The sequence below is a fragment of the Lagenorhynchus albirostris genome, chromosome 1 (genome assembly GCF_949774975.1).
Source record: "Lagenorhynchus albirostris chromosome 1, mLagAlb1.1, whole genome shotgun sequence".
NCBI lineage: Eukaryota > Metazoa > Chordata > Mammalia > Artiodactyla > Delphinidae > Lagenorhynchus > Lagenorhynchus albirostris.
In genome coordinates, this window is record NC_083095.1 from 52,828,849 (window position 1) to 52,854,202 (window position 25,354).

A 25,354-nucleotide genomic window follows, 5' to 3' on the forward strand; every position below is an offset into this window, starting at 1 on the left:
GAGATGAGTAGGAACCACCAAAGACCAGGAAGGACTGGACAGTGAGGAAGCAGCTAAACAAATCTCTTTCCAGTCACCTTGTGGAAAACTTGGAGAATATCTTTTACATTTTTTCCTATTTTTTTTTAGCCTATATGGAATGTTATAATCCTTAAACATTTCAGTTATGATAAAAAATGAAGTCAAATCTTTACATATCAAATTTGAATATATTTAGCACAGTGTTTGATATTTTTATACCAGCTGTATTGCAATGTTGATTCATTTAGCAGCCTATATTCTAAAACTTGGTTGGTTTTCTGATAAACTAATTCATAACTCACATCACGTATCCTTCTGTTTTTATTTTTATATTATTTTTCTCCAATATTACTAGCTCTCTTGAATGAATTTATCTTTATAAATTTACTTTTCCATTTATCAAATTTTATTCTTGTCCTGTGTAATACTTCTAATTGCTAATTCAATAACAATTTAAAATGTGACAGAAGAGAAGTATCATTTGATACTTTCCTCTAACTTCAGCCATCCATATTCAAAGTATAATCCTATGCTTAAAAAAATGAATGGGAAAATATTTAGATATATTAATATAAATTTATAAAAAATTATAGAATTTAAATAAAAATCCCTCTGTGTACATTCCAGAATGAAAGCAGATGAGTAGACTCAGCTTTCATTTGAGGAAGTAATTTATTAAAAGATCAACACCTCAATTAACTGAAACTCATTATACTGTGGGTGCCTTGTAGAGTGGATTTTTCTGTAATTTATGTTTCATTGTCATCAGAATTATACTGCTAGGAATCCATTCAAGCAACAGTGATTTTGTTAATTGCTACTATATCCTAGGCTCAGTGCTTTGGACTGGAGACACCAAGATCAAGAACAGTCCTTGCTGTAGTGACTTATAGTTTATTAAAAGGCAAAAAAGTTATGTCTTAGGTCTGGTTCTTTAGAAGCAGAACTTGAGAATTCAAATCTAAGTCATTTGTCAGGGAAATGCTCTTAGGAGAAACAGCTAATGGAGTAAGAAAGCAGAACAGGAAACGGAAGAAGCCAGGCAAGAGTGATTTTAGGAGATTAGCCTCCACATTATTCTGCAAAGGAGCTCTGGAGTATAAATTATGCTTCAGAATCCGTGCTAAGGGTGGCAAGGGAGCTGGGCTTTCATATCCACTAAAAAGCTGCTGGGTAGAGAGGAAACTTTCAAGCATTTCCCAGACTCTGCCTCTGAGAGCAAAGTGGCTCCACAGCCCCGAGACCTTTTTCCAAGAGAAAGAGGGCATCCTAGAGAGGTACACATGAGAAGCACAAAGGGACTCTGAGAGAATCAGGTGGAATAAATAGCTAATTTATATAGCATGTGATGAGTACTCTCGCAGAGGGAATTGCGAGGTGCTGTGGCAACAAAGAGGACGGGGTGAGATAGAGCTTTATGAGAAAGGGAAGCCTTTCTCGTATACTTCTGGAGGATCAGAGGGAGTTAACTAGGTAATAAGTGAAGGAAAAAAGGAGAACTTTCAGGTCAGAAGGAGCCCAGTGTACAAAGGCAGAGTCACATGGTCATGGAAGAACTGGAGCTGTAAAATGGGGAGAAAAAAATTCCTACCTTTCAAGCCTGTCATGGGATTAAAATCAGCCAATAAAATAAAAAAGCTTTTTGTGAACTTTTGAAGAAGTAAAATCCTGTTACTGGTTGTTTGGAGTCCTTGATTAATAAATATCTTGGTTATGCTACAAAAGAAAACCCTTCAACAAGGCAACCTACAGTAACCCCCAACATTTTGTATTTATAAGCATTTGCACCAAGATGTACCCTCTGCTGTCACCTTTGGTTTGAAATAATGCTAGCAGGCCCTGTTGTAGTTCTCCATATACGTGTAGGAAGCCTGACGTTCTTAAAGATAAGCACAAAATTTATTTAGATTCTTTCACTGCTTATTCTCATAAGAGATGAATAAAGTCTTCAAAGTTTAAGTTCAAAAGAAAAGCCACAGGGCTTCCCTGGTGGCGCAGTGGTTGAGAGTCCGCCTGCCGATGCAGGGCACACAGGTTCGTGCCCCGGTCCGGGAGGATCCCACATGCCGCGGAGCGGCTGGGCCCGTGAGCCATGGCCGCTGAGCCTGCGCGTCCGGATCCTGTGCTCCGCAACGGGAGAAGCCACAGCCAAAACAAAGATGAGAAAACCTAAAGTCTTCTCTGCTTTAAGGCATATGTCATGTTCAGAAATACCCAGGTCCTCACCTCACGATTTTCCCTTTGTTTCCAATGCAATTACCATAATGATTCCCTCTCCTGCACTGTTCTGTTTTCTGGCTGGTGAGAAGACCCCTGGTTGATGTTCAGACTCTCTTTTCTTTATTGCTTCCCTGAGCTTCTTATTTGCACTGCATACTCTTAAGAAATTCTTCCTTATCACACTGTGGACATATTAACAGATAGTAACTCTAACTTGTAGAAATCTTTTAAAGCTGTGAATTATATTAGTAGTAGTAGTAGTCATATTAGTAATAGTAGTAGTAGTGGTCTCCAATATTGGTGGCATACTAGAAAAATATGTTTCATGCATAGAGTATAGAAGTTTCAGGTTAAAAATTTGTTGCTTTGTCAGACAATTTTTTTAATAAAACTATATTTAGAAGCAAGTGTGACATTTTGCTGTAATTTATGGTAGACTGACACAGTTTATTAAAAATTGGAACCTGTGTGATCTGAAGTCCTGTGCCACTCAATTCTATTTTTTGTATTAAGTAACTCAAAGAAAACATATTTTCTCTGTAATTTTCCCTGATATTAGTGCAGGATAAGAGGATAACCTTTATTTTCAAAACTGTAAAGAGCACTGTTTACTCATTATCATGACTTTATGCCTTTTCAGGCTGTCACTCCAAAAGCGACAAGAGCTGTGACTGGCTTTGTTTAGCTCCCAAAGGCTCTGGTGGCAAATCATCCCAATAATTATAGCAGATCAGATGATGTTTATCTTTCTTTTTCTCTGGCTTTTACAGATAAGGGATCTTCTTTTAGAATATGAACAAGGCTGGGACAAAGCTCAGATTTGTCTCCTCAGATTGACCTGAGTATATAAAGCCTAACTCCTTGGCAACTGATAGAAAGTATCTTTAATTCACAAATCCTCATTAACTTGACATTAATTAAAGGGGAGAACCTAGAAGTCTGAGCATTGTCAAGGGCTTATACTTATTGAGTTTGTAACATCTATGCAACATACTGTTTTGGATTCAGCTAGGTCCATCTGTGGTTTGCACTTGAGGTTTTTAACATTTTCTTAAGTTATCTCAGTCAACACTGATTTTATTTGACTACATAAAAGCAATGATGTTTCTGAAATATCATTATTTGTAAAAAGCAAAGTAGAAAATTTTCTGTTGGGAGTTGGGTCACTCTAAGCTAAGTGTTATGACCTGCAACCTAGGAGTATCTCCAAGTTGTTTTTTTAGATTATATAGTTATAATAAAAAAAAGTATCTCCTAAAGTCTAGTATCTTTCTTTTTTTGTTCATGTTATTTTTTATGGAAATTGTTGTTTAATATTGTAACAGGATTTAAACACAATCATATTTAATAATGCAGCATATCTGAATATTCGATATATTTTATTCCCACTGTGGGACTAGCAGTTGTCCCAAATATCCCCTCTTCTCTTTTTCCTGGGAGGGAGGAGCTGTTTATGGTAAAGAGTAGATTTCCCAGCCTTTCTTGTAGCTAGGGGTGGGACTGTAACTATATGAGGTGAACCAATGTCCCAAGGCAGTATCCTAGAGCCTTCTGTAAAAGATAACTAGTGGGCACTTTTTGTCTTTTCTTCTTTCCTTCTGCTAGGAATGGGATGGGAAAACTAGATTTGTAGCTGCTATTTTGGACCTTGAGCTCAAGCAGCACATGGTAGGGAAGGCACCTCCAAAGAGCCTGAGTCCCTGAGCGGTGCCATTAAATTCGCACTGGTCTGCCTTACTCCAGATTTTTTTTTTTTTTGACATGAGAGAATCTAACTTTTATATGCTATAAATCACTGTTAATATGTCTATCCTACAGCTGAGTCTAATCCTCACCATTATATCCGCCAACACCTCAAGTTTCAACTCAAGACCTATATTTTCATTCAATAGATACATGTAAATTGTCTACTGAACTAATTGCTAGGTTCCAGAGTTGAATTATCCATAAAGTCTTCCTATGGTCCTTCTTGTCTATTTTATTGTTTCCCTATGACATTCTTCATACATATGCCAGGCTAGCCCAGGGTAGTCTCCAGAAGAAATTAAAAATGAAGATGGATTGGTTCTACTTGTATTGATTATAGTTTAGGGTAGAGACCAGCAACCTACATTTAATTAAAATGAATTAAATAAGTACTTTATTTATTTATTTATTCATTCATTCCTTAATATAGAAGGTATTCATTCCTTAATATAGAAGGTATTGATGCTTAGGGTTTATATTTTCCTCTTTATACTCGTTTCACTGTATGCATAGATTATATATGAAATGGTTTTCTATTCATTGACTTTTAGATAGTTAGCAAATTGTCCTCTTAATTTTCTCTTTGAACAATGTATTTTTCCTCTTTTGATTATTTATTTATAACTATATATTGAATTAAAGTCCAGAGATAGCCTGTACTATCTTTGCTTTTTTAGTTAATTGAGGGTTTAAGGGTGGTGGTGGTTGTTTTTTGCTTCTAACTACATGATCATTTTTGTAAATGTTTAAATGGACATAAAAATATCCAGTATTCTGTGGATGGAAGATTTTCTGTATTTTTGTTAGTCATAGAGATTAGTTATATTTTTTGATTCCTCCTTGTCTTACTTTTTAACTTAATAGAAAAAAACTGTCTAAAACTGCCTAGTTCTCAGAGATGTATTGGAATTTCCCACTGCAACTGCTGCATGTTTCTCAAATTCTGTTCCTAATTTTTTTTGTTTTATAATTTTAGCTGCTCTGTACTTTACTGCATACCAATTCATAACAATATACTTTTGCTATCAGTTGTAACTTTTAACATTACATAAATTAATGACCTTCTTTCCCTCTTGGTGTTGTAAATGGTAAATTTCTTCTGAATAATTTAATTGTATTGTATTTTCACTTCTGATCATTTACATATTCCTGTTATCACTCTGTCCATGCCTCTTTTCCAATCTTAGCTTACAATCTTATTGACACCTTGTTTTAATATACATGATGTACTATATATATGTGTGTGTATATATATAATATGTAATAAGTTATATATATTTGATAAATAGCATATAAACTTGTTACTTTTAAATGTGGTTACTGTACCCATATACTATATAATATATAAATTCTATAACATAAATTCTATATCTTTATAACTATATAAGTTATATTATTATATAACTATATATATGTATATATATTTGGTAAACAGCATGTAAACTTGTTGTTACTTTTAAATCCAAGAGTCTAACAGACTCTTGAAATGGGCAAATTCAATCTATTCCCATTTAGTCTATGACTGATACAACTGTTTCCATCTTACTCCGTATAATTTTATTTATTTAAAATTATATATTTCTCTTTTCCCTTTGCTCTATTTTTGCTAATTTTATCAAATTTCTATTCTTTCCACTCTTTACCCTTTATCTCATTTTCCCTCCCATTTTTCTGTTATTTTAAGCAGACTTTTATACTATTGTTATTGGTAAATAAAATACCTATTGTTTCTCCCATAGAGACATACTCTTCACCCTTCCAAGGTGCCAAAGTTGAAGATTTTAGATAACTTACTTCTTTCCTTCCCTTTCCTTTACTGAGCCATTAAGAGTTTTACCTCCTCTTTGTGTCCTACCCCTCCTCCAAACTCCTAGGTTTTGCAATGATATTACAAATCGCCTTATTCTATGTCCTTTCAGTTTTAATAACTTTATTTAGTGATTAACTTCTGTTTTACCCAGGGGAACCATACTTACCCTTAAATGCAAGTATATTAATATTCACTGCTCACCACCACCTGGTTTTCTGTATCTTCTCCAAATCCAAGGCCTTAGATATAGTTTATTTGTTGGGTAGTTGGAGTATTATCTCAAGTATTTTTTTTAATATTTATTTATTTATTTGGTTGCATGGGGTCTTAGTTGCAGCAGGCGGGCTCCTTAGTTGTAGCACGTGGGCTCCTTAGTTGTGGCAAGCGGGCTCCTTAGTTGAGGCTCCAGGGCTCCTTAGTTGCAGCTTGCCAGCTCCTTAGTTTTGGCTCCTTAGTTGTGGCATGTGAACTCTTAGTTACAGCGTGCACGTGGGATCTACTTCCCTGACCAGGGATTGAACCCAGGCCCCCTGCATTGGGAGCATGCAGTCTTATCCACTGCACCACCAGGGAAGTCCCCTATCTCAAGTATTTTTGTCAGGTAGGGTTATGTTACTTGAACCCTGAGGTTACTGAAGTTTTACATATCACTTTATATATTTTTTCACACTAAGATGAATCAGATCTTGGCTGTTGGGTATTGGGATATAGGCCCTCCTCCCACCTTTTTCAGTAAATGCAGATGCTGTTCTACTGTTTTCAAACTTTCAGGGTTGGAGATGAGCATCCTAAAGACAAGCTGTCCTTCCATACCACCCCAGGCTTATCAATTAGAGTTAAATTTGGCTGTTAGTCATAGAATACCCCTTGCAAAAGTATGACATAAGATAGAATTTTATTTTTCTCCCGTAAAGAAGCCCAGAAGCTATAAACAGTTCAGGTTAGGGAGGTACAACTCAGTGTCAGAGATTTAGATTCTTCTGTTTTATTGCTTCTCTGTGCTTGACTTTCACTCCATATCAGCTCATGGTCCAAGACAAGAGCCAGAAGAAATGTGCTGAAATGACTGAAATACGGAGTGCTGCTTCCCTATAAGGACATTTCTATTTGAAACACACTTGCAAGAACATAGCTGAATGGATAGCAGGGAAATGTCTTTGTTTTGGGCAGACTTGTGCCTGATGAATAATGTGGGATTCAGTTGCTGTGGAAGAAGGAGAGAGTCAACATCAGGGAATGAGCAGGTTCTGACACGTTGTAACAGTTTGTTCCTTCTGCCTGGAAGCCTAATACAGTTTTCTTTGTAGACTTTGAGGTCACAACTTCTATCAGAGTATGTCTGGGGTTTCTTTTCTCATCAGTTAGACATATAATTTGATAAGCTCCCTCAGTGAGTAAACTTACGTCTTTCCAAAGCTCAGGAATATTTCCTTTCAGTATTTATTATTTATTTATTTTTAAATTTTATTTCATTTTTTAAATTTATTTTTATACCTCAATGGCCAAAGTAGTCTTGATATTTCAGCTTATCTTTCTCTTTTTTTTTAGTATTTATTTTTTAAAAGTAGAGGGCAAAAACCCTTTCCATAAGTGATTATTTTTGCTTCTTTTTATTCTTTTCTAGTTCTTCTATTTCTTATGTTTCACTACTGAATTGTATTTTTTCTTTTAAGTTTATTTATAATAAATACAATATTTGCTCATAGTAAAATAAACTGTAAATAAGAATTTTAAATAAGAAGTTTTTGGGTTTTTGATTTTTGTTTTTTTTTTTTTTTGCGGTACACAGGCCCCTCACCACTGTGGCCTCTCCCATTGTGGAGCGCAGGCTCCAGACGCGCAGGCTCAGTGGCCATGGCTCACGGGCCCAGCCGCTTCGCAGCATGTGGGATCTTCCCGGACTGGGGCACGAACCCGTGTCCCCTGCATCGGCAGGTGGACTCCAAACCGCTGCACCGCCAGGGAAGCCCTAAATAAGAAGTTTTTTAAAAGCATGTTTTCGCTATTCTTTTGCCAGTCCCACTCATAGAATTAATCAATGTTAAATTTCGTGTGTATTCCATGTATAAACATATTAACATATAAGAATACACACATGAACACAAACATATACTCTTTTTACACAGATGAGAATATTCTCTTTGGTTTCTTTTTTTTAACTGAATAATACACTTTGTATTTTAATTCTTTCAATGACTACATTCAATTCAACTCTAGAGTCAATCAGTTTATCACCATTTCCCTATCATTTGACATTGTATTGTTTCTAGTGTTGTACTATTATACATACATTCTTCTGCATTCTTGTGCAGATGTTAGTTATATTAACTAGATAATACAGCCACTATGGAGAACAGTATGGAGGTTCCTTAAAAAACTAAAAATAGAATTACCATATGACCCAGCAGTCCCACTGCTGGGCATATACCCAGAGAAAACCATAATTCAAAAAGACACATGCACCCCAATGTTTATTGCAGCACTATTTACAATAGCCAGGTCATGGAAGAAAACTAAATGCCCATTGACAGACGAATGGATAAAGAAGATGTGGTACATATATACAATGGAATATTACTCAGCCATAAAAAGGAACGAAATTGGGTCATTTATAGAGACGTAGATGAATCTAGAGACTGTCATGCACAGTGAAGTCAGAAAGAGAAAAATATATATCGTGTATTAACGCATATATGTGGAACCTAGAAAAATGGTACATATGAACTGGTTTGCATGGCAGAAATTGAGACACAGATGTAGAGAACAAACGTATGGACACCAAGGGGGGAAAGCAGTGGGGGATGGGGGTGGGGGTGTGATGGGAGATTGCGATTGACATGTATACACTGATGTGTATAAAAAGGATAACTAATAAGAACCTGCTGTATAAAAAAATAAATAAAAGAAAATTCAAAAAAAAGGCAGCTTTTTTTTTTCATTATGGATATATAGTCAGTTACCCCAACACCACTTATGGCACAATTTTCCTTTCCCCTTTTCATTCATTTAAAATACCTCCTGGATGAAATCCTAAATTATATATATATATACTATATATATATATATATATATATATATATGTTTTTGTACTCTTAACAGTATTCTCTTGTGTGGTGCGTAGATCTCTATGGGGACCCTGTGGTCTTTACAGGGAATTTATGAAGAAAACTGTGGTTTCTCACTGTGCTGCATTTGCTGAGATGGTATAAAGCAGTGGAAAATAAAATAGGAGGTACCATAGCACAGAACAAAGCTGAGGCATCAAATTGTATCAGCAGTCTCTGTATTCTTCACTAATTCACTTCCATGTACTCACAGGAAAAAAAAAAAATCGATGTCACTAAGAATATTTTTGATAAATCAGTAAAAATCAATACTAATTTTTAACATCTTGAAAATTACTCTATTTTTAATATTTTAAGTGACAAAATGGAAAATTCCTATAAAACATTTCTGATGCTTATGAAAGAACAGTGGTTGTCTCAAGGTAAAGGACTTGTATGGTTGAGTTTTGTGGTGTATTAGCCACTTTTTTTTATAACATCTTTATTGGAGTATAATTGCTTTACAATGTTGTGTTAGTTGCTGCTGTATAACAAAGTAAATCAGTTATATGTATACATATATCCCCATATCCCTTCTGTCTTGAGCCTCCCTCCCACCCTCCCTGTCCCACCCCTCTAGGTGGTCACAAAGCATAGAGCTTATCTCCCTGTGCTATGAAGCTGCTTCCCACTAGCTACCTGTTTTACATTTGGTAGTGTATATATGTCAGTGCTACTCTCTCACTTCATCCCAGCTTACCCTTCCCCCTCCCATGTCCTCAAGTCCATTCTCTAGGTCTCTGTCTTTATTCCTGTCCTGCCCCTAGGTTCATCAGAACCAGTTTTTTTTTTTTAGATTCCATATATATGTGTTAGTATATGGTATTTGTTTTTCTGTTTCTGACTTACTTCACTCTGTGTGACAGACACTAGGTCCATCCACCTCACTACAAATAACTCAATTTTGTTCCTTTTTATGGCTCAGTAATATTCCATTGTATATATGTGCCACATCTTCTTTATCCATTCATCTGTCAGTGGAGACGTAGGTAGCTTCCATGTCCTGGCTATTGTAAATAGTGCTGCAGTGAATATGGTGGTACATGTCTCTTTTTGAATTATGGTTTTCTCAAGGAATATGCCCATTAGTGGGATTGCTGGATCATATGGTAGTTCTATTTTTAGATTCTTAAGGAACCTCCATACTGCTCTTCATAGTGGCTGTATCAATTTACACTCCCACCAACACTGCAAGAGGGTACCCTTTTCTCCACACCCTCTCAGGCATTTATTATTTATAGATTTTTTGATGATGGCCATTCTGACTGGTGTGAAGTGATACCAAACTGCGGTTTTGATTTGCATATCTATAATAATTAGTGATGTTGACCATCTTTTCATAGGCCTCTTGGCCATCTCTATGTCTTCTTTGGAGAAATGTCTATTTAGGTCTTGTTCCAAATTTTTTTTTAACACCTTTTTTAGAGTATAATTGCTTTACAATGGTGTACTAGTTTCTGCTCTGTAATAAAGTGAATCAGCTATACGTATACATATATCCCCATATCTCCTCCCTCTTGTGTCTCCCTCCAATCCTCCCTATCCCACTCCTCTAGGTGGTCAAAAAACACCAAGCTGATCTCCCTGTGCTATTCGGCTGTTCCCACTAGCAATCTGTTTTACATTTGGTGGTGTATATAAGTCCATGCCACTCTTGCACTTTGTCCCAGCTTACCCTTCCCCCCTCCCTGTGTCCTCAAGTCCATTCTCTAGGTCTGGGTCTTTATTCCTGTCCTGCTCCTAGGTTCATCAGAACCTTTTTTCTTTTCAGATTCCATATATATGTGTTAGCATATGGTATTTGTTTTTCTCTTTCTGACTTAGCTCTGTATGACAGACTCTAGGTCCATCCACTTCACTACAAATAACTCAATTGCATTTCTTTTTATGGCTCAGTAATATTCCATTGTATATATATGCCACATCTTCTTTATACATTCATCTGTCGATGGACACTTAGGTTGATTCTATGTCCTGGCTGTTGTAAATAGAGCTGCAATGAACATTGTGGTACATGACTCTTTTTGAATTATGGTTTTCTCAGGGTATATGCCCAGTAGTGGGATTGCTGGGTCATATGGTAGTTCTGTTTGTAGTTTTGAGGAACCTCCATACTCTTCTCCATAGTGGCTGTATCAATTTACATTCCCACCAGCAGTGCAAGAAAGTTCCCTTTTCTCCACACCCTCTCCAGCATTTATTGTTTGGAGCGTTTTTAATAATGGCCATTTTGACTGGTGTGAGGTGATACCTCATTGTAGTTTTGATTTGCATTTCTCTATGTTTAGTGATGGTGAACATCCTTTCTTGCGTTTGTTGGCAATCTGTATATCTTCATTGGAGAAATGTCTCTTTAGGTCTTCTGTCCATTTTTGGTTTGGGTAGTTTGTTTTTTTGATATTGAGCTGCATGAGCTGCTTGTAAATTTTGGAGATTAATCCTTTGTCAGTTGCTTCATTTGCAAATATTTTCTCCCATTCTGAGGGTTGTCTTTTCATCTTATTTATGGTTTCCTTTGCTTTGCAAAAGCTTTTAAGTTCCATTTGGTCCCATTTGTTTATTTTTGTTTTTATTTCCATTTCTCTAATAGGGGCTCAAAAAGGATCTTGCTGTGATTTATGTCATAGAGTGTTATGCCTATGTGTTCCTTTAAGAGTTTTATAGTGTCCAATCTTACATTTAGGTTTATAATCCATTATGAGTTTATTTTTGTGTATGGTGTTAGCAACTGTTCTACTTTCATTCTTTTACACATAGCTGTCCAGTTTTCCCAGTACCACTTATTGAAGAGGCTGTCTTCTCTCCATTCTATATTCTTGCCTCCTTTATCAAAGATAAGGTGACCATATGTGCATGGGTTTATTTCTGGCCTTTGTATCCTGTACCATTGTCCTATATTTCTGTTTTAGTGCCAGTACCATGCTGCCTTGATTACTGTAGTTTTGTAGTGTACTCTGAAGTCAGGGAGCCTGATTCCTCCAGCTCTGTTTTTCTTTCTCAAGATTGCTCTGGGTATTCAAGGTCTTCTGTGTTTCCATACAAATTGTGAAAATTTTTGTTCTAGTTCTGTGAAAAATGCCATTGGTAGTTTGATAGAGATTGCACTGAATCTGTAGATTACTTTGCATAGTATAATCATTTTCACAATGTTGATTCTTCCAATCCAAGAACATGGTATATCTCTCTCTGTGTTTATATCATCTTTAATTTCTTTCATCAGTGTCTTATAGTTTTCTGCATACAGGTCTTTTGTCTCCTTTGGTAGGTTTAGTCCTATGTAATTTATTCTTTTTGTTTCATTGGTAAATGAAAATTTTTCCTTAATTTCTTTTTCAGATATTTCATTGTTAGTGTTTAGGAATGCAAGAGATTTCTGTGCATTAATTTTGTATCCTGCTACTTTACCAAATTCATTAATTAGCTCTAGTAGTTTTCTGGTAGCATCTCTATTGTATCATGTCATCTGCAAACAGTGACAGTTTAACTTCTTCTTTTCCAATTTGGATTCCTTTTATTTCTTTTTCTTCTCTGATTTCCGTGGCTGAAACGTCCAAAACTATGTTGAATAATTGTGTTGAGAATGGGCAACCATGTGATGTTCCTGATCTTAGAAGAAATGGTTTCAGTTTTCCACTATTGAGAAAGATGTTGGCTGTGGGTTTGTCATATATGGCCTTTATTATGTTGAGGTAGGTTCCCTCTATGCCTACTTTCTGGAGAGTTTTTATCATAAATGGGTGTTTAATTTTGTAGAAAGATTTTTCTGCATCTGTTGAGATTATCATATGGCTTTTATCCTTCAGTTTGTTAATATGGTGTATCACATTGATAGATTTGCATATATTGAAGAATCCTTGCATTCGTGGGAAAAAACCCACTTGATCATGGTGTATGTATGATCCTTTTAATGTGCTGTTGGATTCTGTTTGCTAGTATTTTGTTTAGGATTTTTGTATTTGTGTTGATCAGTGATATGTCCTGTAGTTATCTTTTTTTGTGACATCTTTGTCTGGTTTTAGTATCAGGGTGGTGGTGGCCTCATAGAATGAGTTTGGGAGTTTTCCTCCCTCTGCTATATTTTAGAAGTGTTTGAGAAGGATAGGTGTTAGCACTTCTCTAAGTGTGTGATAGATTTCACCTGTGAAGCCACCTGGCCCTGGGCTTTTTGTGTTGGAAGATTTTTAATCACAGTTTCAATTTCAGTGCTTGTGATTGTTCTGTTCATATTTTCTATTGCTTTCTGGCTGGGTCTTGGAAGGTTGTACTTTTCTAAGAATTTGTCCATTTCCTCCAGGTTGTCCATTTTACTGGCATATAGTTTCTTATTGTAATCTCTCATGATCCTTTGTATTTCTTCAATGTCAGTTGTTACTTCTGATTCTATTGATTTGAGTCTTCTCCCTTTTTTTCTTGATGAGTCTGACAAATGGTTTATCAATTTTTTTTGTCTTATCAAAGAACCAGCTTTTACTTTTATTTTTGTTTGCTATTGTTTTCTTCATATTTTTTTTCGTTTATTTCTGACCTCATCTTCATGATTTCTTTCCTTCTGCTCGCTATGGGGTTTTTTGTTCTTCTTTGTCTAATTGCTTTATGTGTAAGATTAGGTTGTTTATTTGAGGTTTTTCTTGTTTCTTGAGGTAGCCTTGCATTGGTATAAATTTCCCTTTTAGAACTGCTTTTGCTGACTCCCATATTTTGGATTGTTGTGTTTTCATTGTCATTTGTTTCTAGGTATTTTTTGATTTCCTCTTTGATTTCTTCATTGAGCTCTTGCTTCTTTAGTAACGTATTGATTAGCCTCCATGTTTTTGTATTTTATACAGCTTTTTTTCCTTTAATTGATATCAAGTCTCATAGCGTTGTGGTCAGAAAAGATATGTGATGCGACTTCAATTTTCTTAGATTTACTGAGGTTTGATTAGTGACCCAAGGTATGATATCCTGGAAAATACTCCATGAGCACTTGAGAAGAAAGTGTATTCTGTTGTTTTTGGATGGGGCATCCTATAAATATCAATTAAGTCCATCTGGAGTAATGTGTCATTCAAAGTTTGTGTTTCTTTATTTATTTTCATTTTGGATGATCTGTCCAGTGGTGAAATTGGGGTGTTAAAGTCCCCTATTATTGTGTTACTCGATTTTCCCTTTTATGGTTGTTAGAATTTGCCTTGGGTATTGAGGTGCTCCTATGTTGGATGCATAAATATTTATAATTGTTATATTTTCTTCTTGGATTGATCCCTTGATCATTATGTACTGTCCTTCTTTGTCTCTTGTAACAGTCTTTATTTTAAAGTCTATTTTGTCTGATATGAGTATTGCTACTCCTGCTTTCTTTTGATTTCCATTTGCATAGAATATTTTTTTCCATCCCCTTACTTTCAGTCTGTATGTGTCCCTAAGTCTGAAGTGGGTCTCTTGTAGACAGCATATATATAGGTCATTTTTGTATCCATTCAGCTAGTCTGTGTCTTTTGATTGGAGCATTTAATCCATTTACAATTAAGGTAATTATCAATAAATATGTTCCTATTACCATTTTCTTAATTGTTTGGGTTTGTTTTTTAGGTCTTTTTCTTCTTTTGTGGTTGCTGCCTAGAGAATTTCCTTTAGCATTTATTGTAAATCTGGTTTGGTGGTGCTGAATTCTCTTAGCTTTTGTTTGTAAGTCTTTTTATTTCTCCGTCAAATCTGAATAGATCCTTGCTGGCCAGAGTAATCTCGATTGTAGCTTTTTCCCTTTCATCACTTTAAATATGTCCTGCCACTCTCTTCCGGCTTGCAGTGTTTCTCCTGACAGATCAGCTGTTAACCTTATGGGGATTCCCTTGTATGTTATTTGTTGGTTTTCCCTTGCTGCTTTTAATATTTTTTGTTTGTATTTAATTTTTGCTAGTTTGATTATTATGTGTCTTGACATGTTTCTCTTTGGGTTTATCCTGTATGGGGCTCTCTGTGCCTCTTGGACTTGATTGACTATTTCCTTTCCGATGTTAGGGAAGTTTTCAACTATAATCTCTTCAAGTATTTCCTCAGACGCTTTCTTTTTCTGTTGTTTTTCTGGGACCCCTATAATTCAAACGTTGGTATGTTTAATGTTGTCCCAGAGCTCTCAGACTGTCCTCAATTCTTTTCATTCTTTTTTCTTTATTCCGCTCTGTGTTAGTTATTTCCACTCTTTTATCTTCCAGATCAGTTATCCATTCTTCTACCTCAGTTATTCCGCTATTGATTCCTTCTAGAGAATTTTTAATTTCATTTATTGTGGTGTTCTTCATTGTTTGTTTGCTGTTTAATTCTTCTAGGTCCTTGTTAAACCTTTCTTATATTTTCTCCATTCTATTTCCAAGATTTTGGATCATCTTTACCATCATTACTCTGAATTCTTTTTCAGGTAGACTGCCTATTTCCTCTTCATTTGTTTGGTCTGGTGGGTTTTTACCTTTCTCCTTCATCTGCTGCATATTTCTCTGTCTTCTCATTTTGTTTAACCTACTGTGCTTGGGGTCTCCTTTTCGCAGCCTGCAGTTTTGTAGTTCCCATTGTTTTTGGTCTCTGCCCTCAGTGGGTGAGGTTAGTTCAGTGGCTTTTGTAGCCTTCTTGATGGAGGAGGGTGGTACCTGTGTTTTCGTGGGTGGGGCTGGATCTTGTCCTTCTGGTGGGCAGGGCCACGTCCGGTGGTGTATTTTGGTGTGTCTGTGAACTTAGTATGAGATTAGGCAGCCTCTCTGCTAATGCAGGGGGGCGGGGGTTGTGTTCCTGTCTTGCTAGTTGTTTGGCATGGGGTGTCCATCACTGGAGTTTGCTGGCCATTAGGTGGAATTAATTCTTAGTGTTGATACGGAGATCTCTGGGAGAGCTCTTGCTGATTGATATTACATGGGGCCAGGAAATCTCTTGTGGTCCAGTGACCTGGACTTGGCTCTCCCACCTCAGAGGCTCAGGCCTGACACCTGGCCAGAGCATCAAGACCCTGCCAGCCTCATGGCTTGGAAGAAAAGGAAGAAAAAAAAGGAAAAAAAAAACCAAAATAATGAACAGTCAGAGCCGTAGGACAAATTGTAAAAGTAAAAATAAACAGGGAAAATCACACAAAGAAACATACACACACTGATAAACGGAAAACGAACAAATAACAAAAACAAACAAGTAAATGAACAGTCAGAACCCTAGGACAAATAGTAAAAGTAAACCTAAACAGTCAAAATCATACAAAGAAACATACACATACACACTCACAAAAAGAGAAAAAAGGAAAAAAAAAATTTAATTAAAAAAATAAAAAGTAAAAAAAAAAGAGCAATGAAACCAATAAGGAAATCCACCAAGCATAACAAGCACTAAAAACTAAACTAAGCTAAATGTGAAAAGCAGAAACAAATCAGGTGTGGAAAGCGAATCCCAAGTCTACAGTTGCTCACAAAGTCCACTGCCTCAATTTTGGGAATATTCGTTGTCTATTCAGGTATTCCACAGATGCAGGGTTCATCAAGTTGATTGTGGGGATTTAATCCACTGCCCCTGAGTTTGCATGGAGAAATTTCCCTTTCTCTTCTTTGTTTGCACAGCTCCTGTGGTTCAGCTTTGGTTTTGGCCCTGCCTCTGCATGTAGGCTGCCCTCAGGCATCTCTTCCCTGCCCAGACAGGAGGGGATTAAAACAGCGACCAATTAGGGCTCTCTTGCTAACTCAGGCCAGGGATAGTGAGGGGTATGGTAGTCATAATTGGAATGCAGGGTGAGCCTGTAGTGGCAGAGGCCAGCATGACATTGTAGCAGCCTGAGGCATGCTGTGTGTTCTCCCAAGGAAGTTGTCTCTACATCTCAGGACCCTGGCAGTGGCATGCTGAACAGGCTCCTGAGGGGGTGTGGGTAGTGACTTGTGCTTGTACACAGGATTCTTGGTGGCAGCAGTGGCACTGTTAGTGTTTCATGCCTGACTCGGGGGTCCAAGCTGACTGCTGCAGTTTGCGCCGGTCTCTGGAGCTCACTTAGGCAGTGCTCTGCCTTCTGTGGGTACACGGAGCAGAAATCACCTCTTCTCGCACATGCAGAAACAATGGTCTCTTGCCTCAGGCAGTTCCAGAGTTTTTCCCGGACTCCCTCCCAACTAGCTGTAGCGCACTAGCTAGCCCCCTGCAGGCTGTGTTCACACAACCAACCCAGTCCTCTCCCTGGGATCTGACCTCTGAAGCCCGAACCTCAGCTGCCAGGCCCAACCTGTCCCAGCAGGTGAGCAGAAAGCCTCTTGAGCTGGTGAGTGCTGGTCGGCACTGATCCTCTGTGCGGGAATCTCTCTGCTTTGCCCTCCGCACCCCTGTTGCTGCTCTCCTCTGTGGCTCCAAAGCTTCCCCCCTCCACCACCCCCTGTCTCCGCCAGTGAAGGGGCTTCCTAGTGTGTGGAAACCTTTCCTCCTTCACAGCTCCCTCCCAGTGGTGCAGGTCCCGTCCCTATTCTTTTGTCTCTGTTTATTCTTTTTTCTTTTGCCCTACCCAGGTACATGGGGAGTTTCTTGCCTTTTGGGAAGTCTGAAGTCTTCTGCCAGCCTTCAGTAGCTGTTCTGTAGCAGCTGTTCCACATGTAGATGTATTTCTGTTGTATTTGTGGGGTGGAAGGTGATCTCCACGTCTTACTTGTTCACCCTCTTGAAGGTCTCCATCACTTATTTTCATAGAATAATGTTTTTACTTAAAAGGATGATTGTTATACAAATAATGGTTATTCAGACTTGGGTATTTGGCAAATATTTTCTCAAAAATGATTGAAGTGAATTTGCCATCCCAAATAAGATACCTTAGTTATATTTATTACTAATGATAAATTTTACCTTTTCAAGAGAAAAATTAGAAGTTTGGAAAATCTACCAGCATAAGTATCGCTGCTTCCCAGCACTTAAAGACTCTTCTGTTTGATGATATTAATATATGTGACTTGTATTATATAATGAAATATGACAACATCTGGAAGATCTGCATAACTCAGTGAATTCATATTTTCCAGATGACTAATGTATGATGCTACAAAATCATGTATGAGTAAACAATCCATTAAAAGTGCAAGATAGACCAATGGATTTTAGTCGCACAGAGTGCCAAAAGGGCATTTATATGGTTTTTGATTCTACTTTGCCATCAAATGTTAGGAAACTAACACTTGTGGGGTTTTAGTTTAGTATTAAGGAAGGCTATCCACAATTATTTGAAAAGGCTATTGAAACACTCCTGCCTTTATTACCAGATATCAGTGTGAGGCAAGATTTTCTTCACATATTTCAAACAAAGCAATATGTTGCCACAGATTGCATGCAGAAGGTGATATAATTATCGAGACAGCTCTTTTCCACTAAAGCAGATATTAAAGAGATTTGCAAAGCTATAAAGCAATTCCATTCATTTTACTCAATTATTTTTGTTTTGAAAAATATAATTTTGTGATAAAAAATGTTCCTTATGTTAATGTCTTCAGTTTATTAATATGATTTAAAATGAGTTAATACATAATTTAACATTGTCTCAGTTTTAATTTGTACTACAATGATTATGAAAAGATATAATTCCAATAAACAAAAGCTATTTGGGGTCCTTAATAATTTTTAATAGTGTAAAGGTGTTCTAAGACCAAAAAGTTTGATAACTGCTAGTCTATATCATAATTTCTTCTCTCAAACTTACTTTTCTCTTTCACACACACACATTCACTCTTGTTCTTTCCCCCCACCTCCAATTCCTGGACAATTCCCAATACTGTAACAGTATTCTATAACTAAATTATTGTATTAATATTATTTTTTTTAATTTTTTATTTTTTTTGCGGTACGCGGGCCTCCCACCGCAGTGGCCCCTTCCACTGCGGAGCACAGGCTCTGGACGTGCAGGCCCATCGGCCATGGCTCAGCCGCTCTGTGGCACGTGGGATCCTCCCGGACCTGGGCACGAACCCGCGTCCCCCGCATCGGCAGGTGGACCCCCAACCACTGCACCACCAGGGAAGCCATAATATTATATTTTTAATATCTGAAACTACTAGGCCATTTCCATAACTCTTTTTATCCTGAACTTTTTATGTTCTGAAATATTTATTTTTAAAAATCAATTTTGGTGCCATATTGTGATACTCAAAGAAAACTTCGTATTTTAATTGGTATTTATTATATCTTAGGTTATATCTTAGAAATATCTATTACTTTAGAGAGAACATATCTCTATACAAGAACAAAATTATGTAATTTGCTTATTTATTTCAATTTTCTTTATTTGGTTACCTACAAAATTTGAAATTTAAATTAAAATAGAATCCTAGATTTCCCCATGGAAATAGTACTTATCAAACCAGTGCCCATGTTACCCTTCATCTTTTTATGAGCATATTAATAATCAGCTTATAAACTGCTTGAAATCAGGAATCATTCCATTTATTTGTTTTTGGCCATGTTGGGTCTTCGTTTCTGTGCGAGGGCTTTCTCTAGTTGTGGCAAGTGGGGGGCCACACTTCATCCCGGTGCGCGGGCCTCTCACTATCGTGGCCTCTCTTGTTGTGGAGCACAGGCTCCAGAGGCGCAGGCTCAGTAGTTGTGGCTCACAGGCCTAGTTCCTCCACGGCATGTGGAATCTTCCCAAACCAGGGCTTTAACCCGTGTCCCCTGCATTGGCAGGCAGATTCTCAACCACTGCGCCACCAGGGAAGCCCATTTCATTTATTTTTGTGTATATTTTCTGCACAAAGTGTTGGATAAACATTTGAAATTTATTTTTATGAATTACTCAGTTTTTATTAATCTCTAGGTAACATTTTCATTTCATTCACAATTAAGGGCAAGCATGAATATATTTATACTGATATTGTAATGATTTGGAGAACTTTTTAAAGATACTTAATGTCATTAGATCATAAATTTTAATTAACATTGTATGAAAATAGCATAAATAATGGCAGTATTAAAGGATTTAAATTTTTTTTTTTTTTTGTGGTACGTGGGCCTCTCACTGTTGTGGCCTCTCCCGTTGCGGAGCACAGGCTCCAGATGCACAGGCTCAGCAGCCATGGCTCACGGGCCCAGCCGCTCCACGGCATGTGGGATCTTCCCAGACCGGGGCACGAACCCGTGTCCCCTGCATCGGCAGGCGGACTCTCAACCATTGCGAAACCAGGGAAGCCCGATTTAAATTTTGATGACCCACTCCTTAGTTGCATTTTTTTTTTTTTTTTTTCCGGTACGCGGGCCTCTCACTGTTGTGGCCTCTCCCGTTGCGGAGCACAGGCCCTGGACGCGCAGGCTCAGCAGCCATGGCTCGCGGGCCCAGCCGCTCCGCGGCATGTGGGATCCTCCTGGACAGGGGCACGAACCCATGTCCCCCGCATCGGCAGGCAGACTCTCAACCACTGCGTCACCAGGGAAGCCCAGTTGCATTTTTCTATGTTTCTTCACTTGTGTTTGACCAGAGGATTTCTATCAGCAGTTTTTCAACCTAAACATAGTAATAATAAAATATATATTATACAGCAGGGACAAGGAGAGAAATAAACTGAATCATTTTTACATCCTGTTTTATATCACTTTACAGTACTATCATGTGACTTTTATTCATGTTTTATAAGCTAAAATACACAAAATTTGAGTTGAATGCCAGTCTTTATTTCTGGTAGAATCTAAAACTGTTGTGCACAGCTGTGTTTAAAAGAATGGTATTGTTTATAATGGAATGTTTTAGATATTCAAAGTGCTTGGCAGTTTAATAGAAATGTTCTCTTTGGAAAAGTTTACACATTTTTTGAAAATAATTATTGATGTAAAGTGAATTCTAATTATCAAAACAGACAAGTCATTTGTGGGCTTATTAAAGCAAAAACATAAAAAAAAACATTTTTAACAACCAGGTGTATAAAATTACACATAATTTCAATAAGCTATTATGATAATATGCTTAAATTATCCAAATCAAATAGAAAATTTTGACTAAAATACTGAAGCATGTCCAGAAAGAAAGTGAGAACCTACCTGGAGTACCTTTACTAAGTAAATAAAAAGTGCCTTACAGGGTTTCAAAAATATGAGTGAGAATTTTAGAGTCTCAACAAAAAGAAACTAATACATATTTTCAGTGTACTACTTATATTTAACTTCCTTTGTATTATATTTATATTGCCCTTCACACTGGTTAAACTTGGATGCACTCTATGCAACTGAATTAGAATTATACACACTATACAATGATGACATTGCATTTTAAACTTTTATAGTTGAATTACGTGTATAAACTTTTCTTCTTAATTTCCAATAACTTGCCAAAAATGGCACTGTAGCAGTTCTGAAAGCCAACTCTTCAAATGAATAATTGCTATTTAATTTTTCAGTGCGAAAACCAACCTAAAGTAACAATCTTTGTTGATGCTTGCTCAGATCAGGTGGACCAAAACAGCAGGAAGTGCCTCTGACAGATTCCAAGACTCAAGTGTCTTCAACGAGACTTTGAGGATTACAAATATTCAGCGACACCAAGGAGGCCGGTATTACTGTAAAGCAGAGAATGGCCTGGGGTCCCCAGCGATAAAGTCAATCAGAGTGGATGTGTACTGTAAGTAAATTTCCCAGAAATCTATAATTAAGTCTACTACAGGTTTCTTCTGTCTTACAACTTAAGGTCTTTTTTTTTTTTATTGTTACATCTATTGAGAAAAACTAGGGTTTGTTCAAAAAAACAGAGTTCTATTTAGTTGAGAATGACAAGTGTATATGGTTGTGATAGCTCATTTAACATATTTCCAGAACAAAGAATCTCCATTAGAAATTTTCATAGTTTTTATAATTAAATGATACATATTCATTATAGAACATTTAGGAACCAGTTTAATAAGACAATAAATATCACTGAAAATCCAACCAATGACTGTTAGTGTTGAATGTATATACTTCTTATATATAAATATGTAAACGCATATTTATATTTGTATTAAAAAATCATGCTATACATACTGTAATTGGTTTTGTTAACTTTACCTATGTGTAATTTCTGTTATTCTTAGTTTTTAAAATGCACATCATGAGCAAAGCTATTTGAATTGATTGTGAAAGACCAAAATCTCAGTGTAGGGTCTGTTTTTGATCCAATTCTGTTGAAAGTAATCAGTACGTAGGGCAGTGCTGTGCCACCTGGAATTGTTTGTTGATTTATTTTTGTTCTTGGTCTCAGTTTTCTACTTTTTGCTGTTAGCAAATATATTTAAAGTTCTCTTGGTCTCCTTACTTTCTTCCCCACCAAGACAAATTAAGGACCTACATTCAGTTTGTTCTTTTGCATAGGTTTCTATCGTTCCATTGTCTTTTTACAAGAACTTGCATTTTTTTGGTTAACTCTCTAGTGTTAGAATAAAAGGATTTTTTTAGTGATTCAGACATAAGTAACAAGTGAGGAGTTCCTGTTTTTCTACCCATCTTTCATTCTTTCCTTTTTTCTTTTCTTTCAATCAGGGTACGTGTTGCATAGTTGGGAAAGTGATGGGAATTATATGTGATTTATCAGATCCTGTTCTGTATCTCATGTAATTATTCAGGTGACTGAGAAGTGGGTGACAAGGCTGCATTTATGATTCACCTCCCACATTCAGGTGCTTGCACCATTCCTGTAAAGGATGAGAGAGAAGCAGCCCATATCCAATCTTTCTAGCATTTCCTAGTCCATTAGGCATCCCCTGGCATAACTAGGGCGTCTGTAGCCTATGTGCTGCTCTCTCCCTGTCCTTACAGGCCTTCAGGTTAGCCTTACCCCTATGCTTCCCAACAGTATAGCCTCTGGACACCCCTCCCCTGATCAAATATTTATAGTAACATATACTTTAAAAAAATACTATGTTTAGTGTTTTTCACATATAATTTTAAATGACACTAAATTTAATTTAAATGAATTAAACACTTCTATAATATAACTTTTTAAAGTACGCATCTGTGTTTTTTGTTATAGTTTTGGTCATGAAGTTTTAAAATACACAACTTCAATACCTTAGACACAATTCTAAAATCTAAAACATTCTGAAGATTGAATGGGTGTGTTTTGTTTAATTTTATTGGTGGCAACATCTAACCTGAAATGACTTGAATACAAAAATAGAAAAGACTTTCCGGTCTTTATTTACCCTACTTTGTCTGAATAATCATATGTTTTGCTCTGGAAATAATGTATTTGATTACACAGTGTTGCCACAGAGCCTGCTGGCTGTGTTATATTATACATGGTATATGTACTTTATTATCTTCCTAAAATCTGAAATATTCTGAAAAACATTCCCCTAAGGCTTTGAATAAGAGATTGTGACTTGCATTGCCACTCCAATAAGTTTGATAAAAACAATAAAATGGTATTGCTGTGTTAAAAATCTAATACTAGAGGGAAATGACATTTTTAAAGACTTTTAAAAAGAGGCTTCTCTTCTTGCTGCAAAGCCTTTTCAGTACTATTCTGCATTATACCCACTCTTTTCTGTTTGTTCATATCCCTTGCTGTCCAGACTCAGTTGTGCCTCAGGATCTTAGTTCACATTGCACACTTGGGTGGAACTGACAGCACAACTCCCTCCAGTTTTCCCAAGCCCTGTTAGTCTTTTAAGGCCTGTGTTACCTTCCAAGCAGCCATGCTTGAAGGCACTAGCTCTATTCCCTTCTTCTATGCCTCCTTCGGGATTTTTCCCACACAACCCAAACTTGACAAACATCTTGTTCTATGTAGTTTAAGTTAAATGTCATGGTGATGCATACCATAGTGAAGTACTACTTTCAGTAAGTTTCTGGTGACAAGGATTTATTAGAAAGCTGTCTAAAATTATATTATTTGAGAGAATAACATGTATTCAATTATGGACTGTATAAACAAATGTGACATCTCAATAATATAAATTTTCCTGGGAATACCTTACCTTCAGCTCCAGAGAAGATTTTTTCTTTTTTTTTGGCCATGGCTGTGCAGCATGTGGCATCTTAGTTCCCTGACCAGGGATAGAGCCCACGCCCCCTGAAGTTGAAGCGTGGAGTCTTAACCACTGGACCACCAGGGAAGTCCCAGAGAAGATCTTTCTTATGGGGATCTAGACATGCGTTTTAAGTAGTTATGCCTATTTTGAAAGTTTAAATAAATAAATTCCTTCACATAGTAAGTTTTCAAACATGTTTTGACTGATAAGAATACTTTACAATTGAGACAATTAGGCCTTTTGGGGAATCCATGTTGTCCAAATATAACCTTGATTGAAAAACACAGTTTTTAAGCAACACAGCTTTTAGGCTCAAGTATGTTTTCTCTACATGAATATTTATACTTTAAAACCTGTCCTATCATTGTCAGTAGCAACATGACTAGCATATCAGTGCTGAGTTTAAACTTGGCAACCTTGACATCTAGAATTGGATTATAGTCTTAAGATTCATCTGCTACTTGGATTTTGATTTGATGTTGGACTGGTCGATTGAATAGAAATTCATTTTTATAAACCATAAACAAGTGAGCAACTTTATTTCAGGTGCTGTTGCCGTAACTACTTTTTGAAATGCTAAAACAGTAGTATTAATTATTATTATTTTTTTTATGCTTGAAGTCATGGTTTTAGAATCATCAACTATACTGTAGATTTCTATTTCTTTTTCTAAACTAATTTGTCAACATTGGTAGAACTTGGAGCGGAGTATAGGCATAGAATACAAAATACAAAATAATCTGCAGGTAAGGATTATATTTGCAACAACAAGCTGAGGCAAACTATGGCTTAGATTTAACAAAAATTCTAATAAATGATATTAGAATTTATCCTTGAATTCCTTGTTATAGGTTGTCTTTTTAAAATCTTCCATAAAATATGAAGTTTATAGCCATCCTGGAGAGATTTCATAATAGTAAAAATGTGTATCTCTCATTAAACCCCATGTTCTGATCATAAGTTTCTAGACTTTAGAGCTAATACCTACCTAAAATAAAATTTAGTGCTAACTCCTCATTATTTTGATAAGGAAATTTATTTTCAGAAGAGGAACCTGCTGCAATGCTGATTGATATAAAATGAGGTGATTTTATTCGATAGATATTTTGAAATATTTGTGACACTATATTAATATTTTGATCAATTTGGGAAGATTTATTAATTTAAATTAACAATTTCTTCCCACATAATTTTCTAAAATTTATTATAGTAGAAAAATTGGACCATGTAGGTTTTATAAAGCAACTACCCAAATGTATTTTTTTGGTTTTCTCTGTGTTACTATTTTGAGAAGATATAGCTATGTTTCTCAGTTTATCATGACCTATCATTTTGTTTCCTAAGAATTCTAAAAGCATTCCAAAATGAAGTATAATTCCTTTAAAAGTATATTTATAAACAAGCAGATTTCATAACCACATAACTTATTTTTTTGTAAAATTTGACCTAGTCATTTATACAAATATTTCTGATCAAAAGCTCATCAATTACAA

At 36.4% G+C, this 25,354-nt stretch overlaps 1 protein-coding gene across 1 annotated transcript in view; it reads left to right on the plus strand.

Moving 5' to 3' along the window:
* MDGA2 (MAM domain containing glycosylphosphatidylinositol anchor 2) overlaps positions 1-25,354 on the plus strand; it is an 825,804-nt gene that overhangs the window by 415,719 nt on the left and 384,731 nt on the right. The window contains exon 3 of the mRNA XM_060167534.1: positions 21,301-21,475. Coding sequence (XP_060023517.1) covers positions 21,301-21,475 — 175 coding nt within the window. The remainder of the gene's footprint in view (positions 1-21,300; positions 21,476-25,354) is intronic.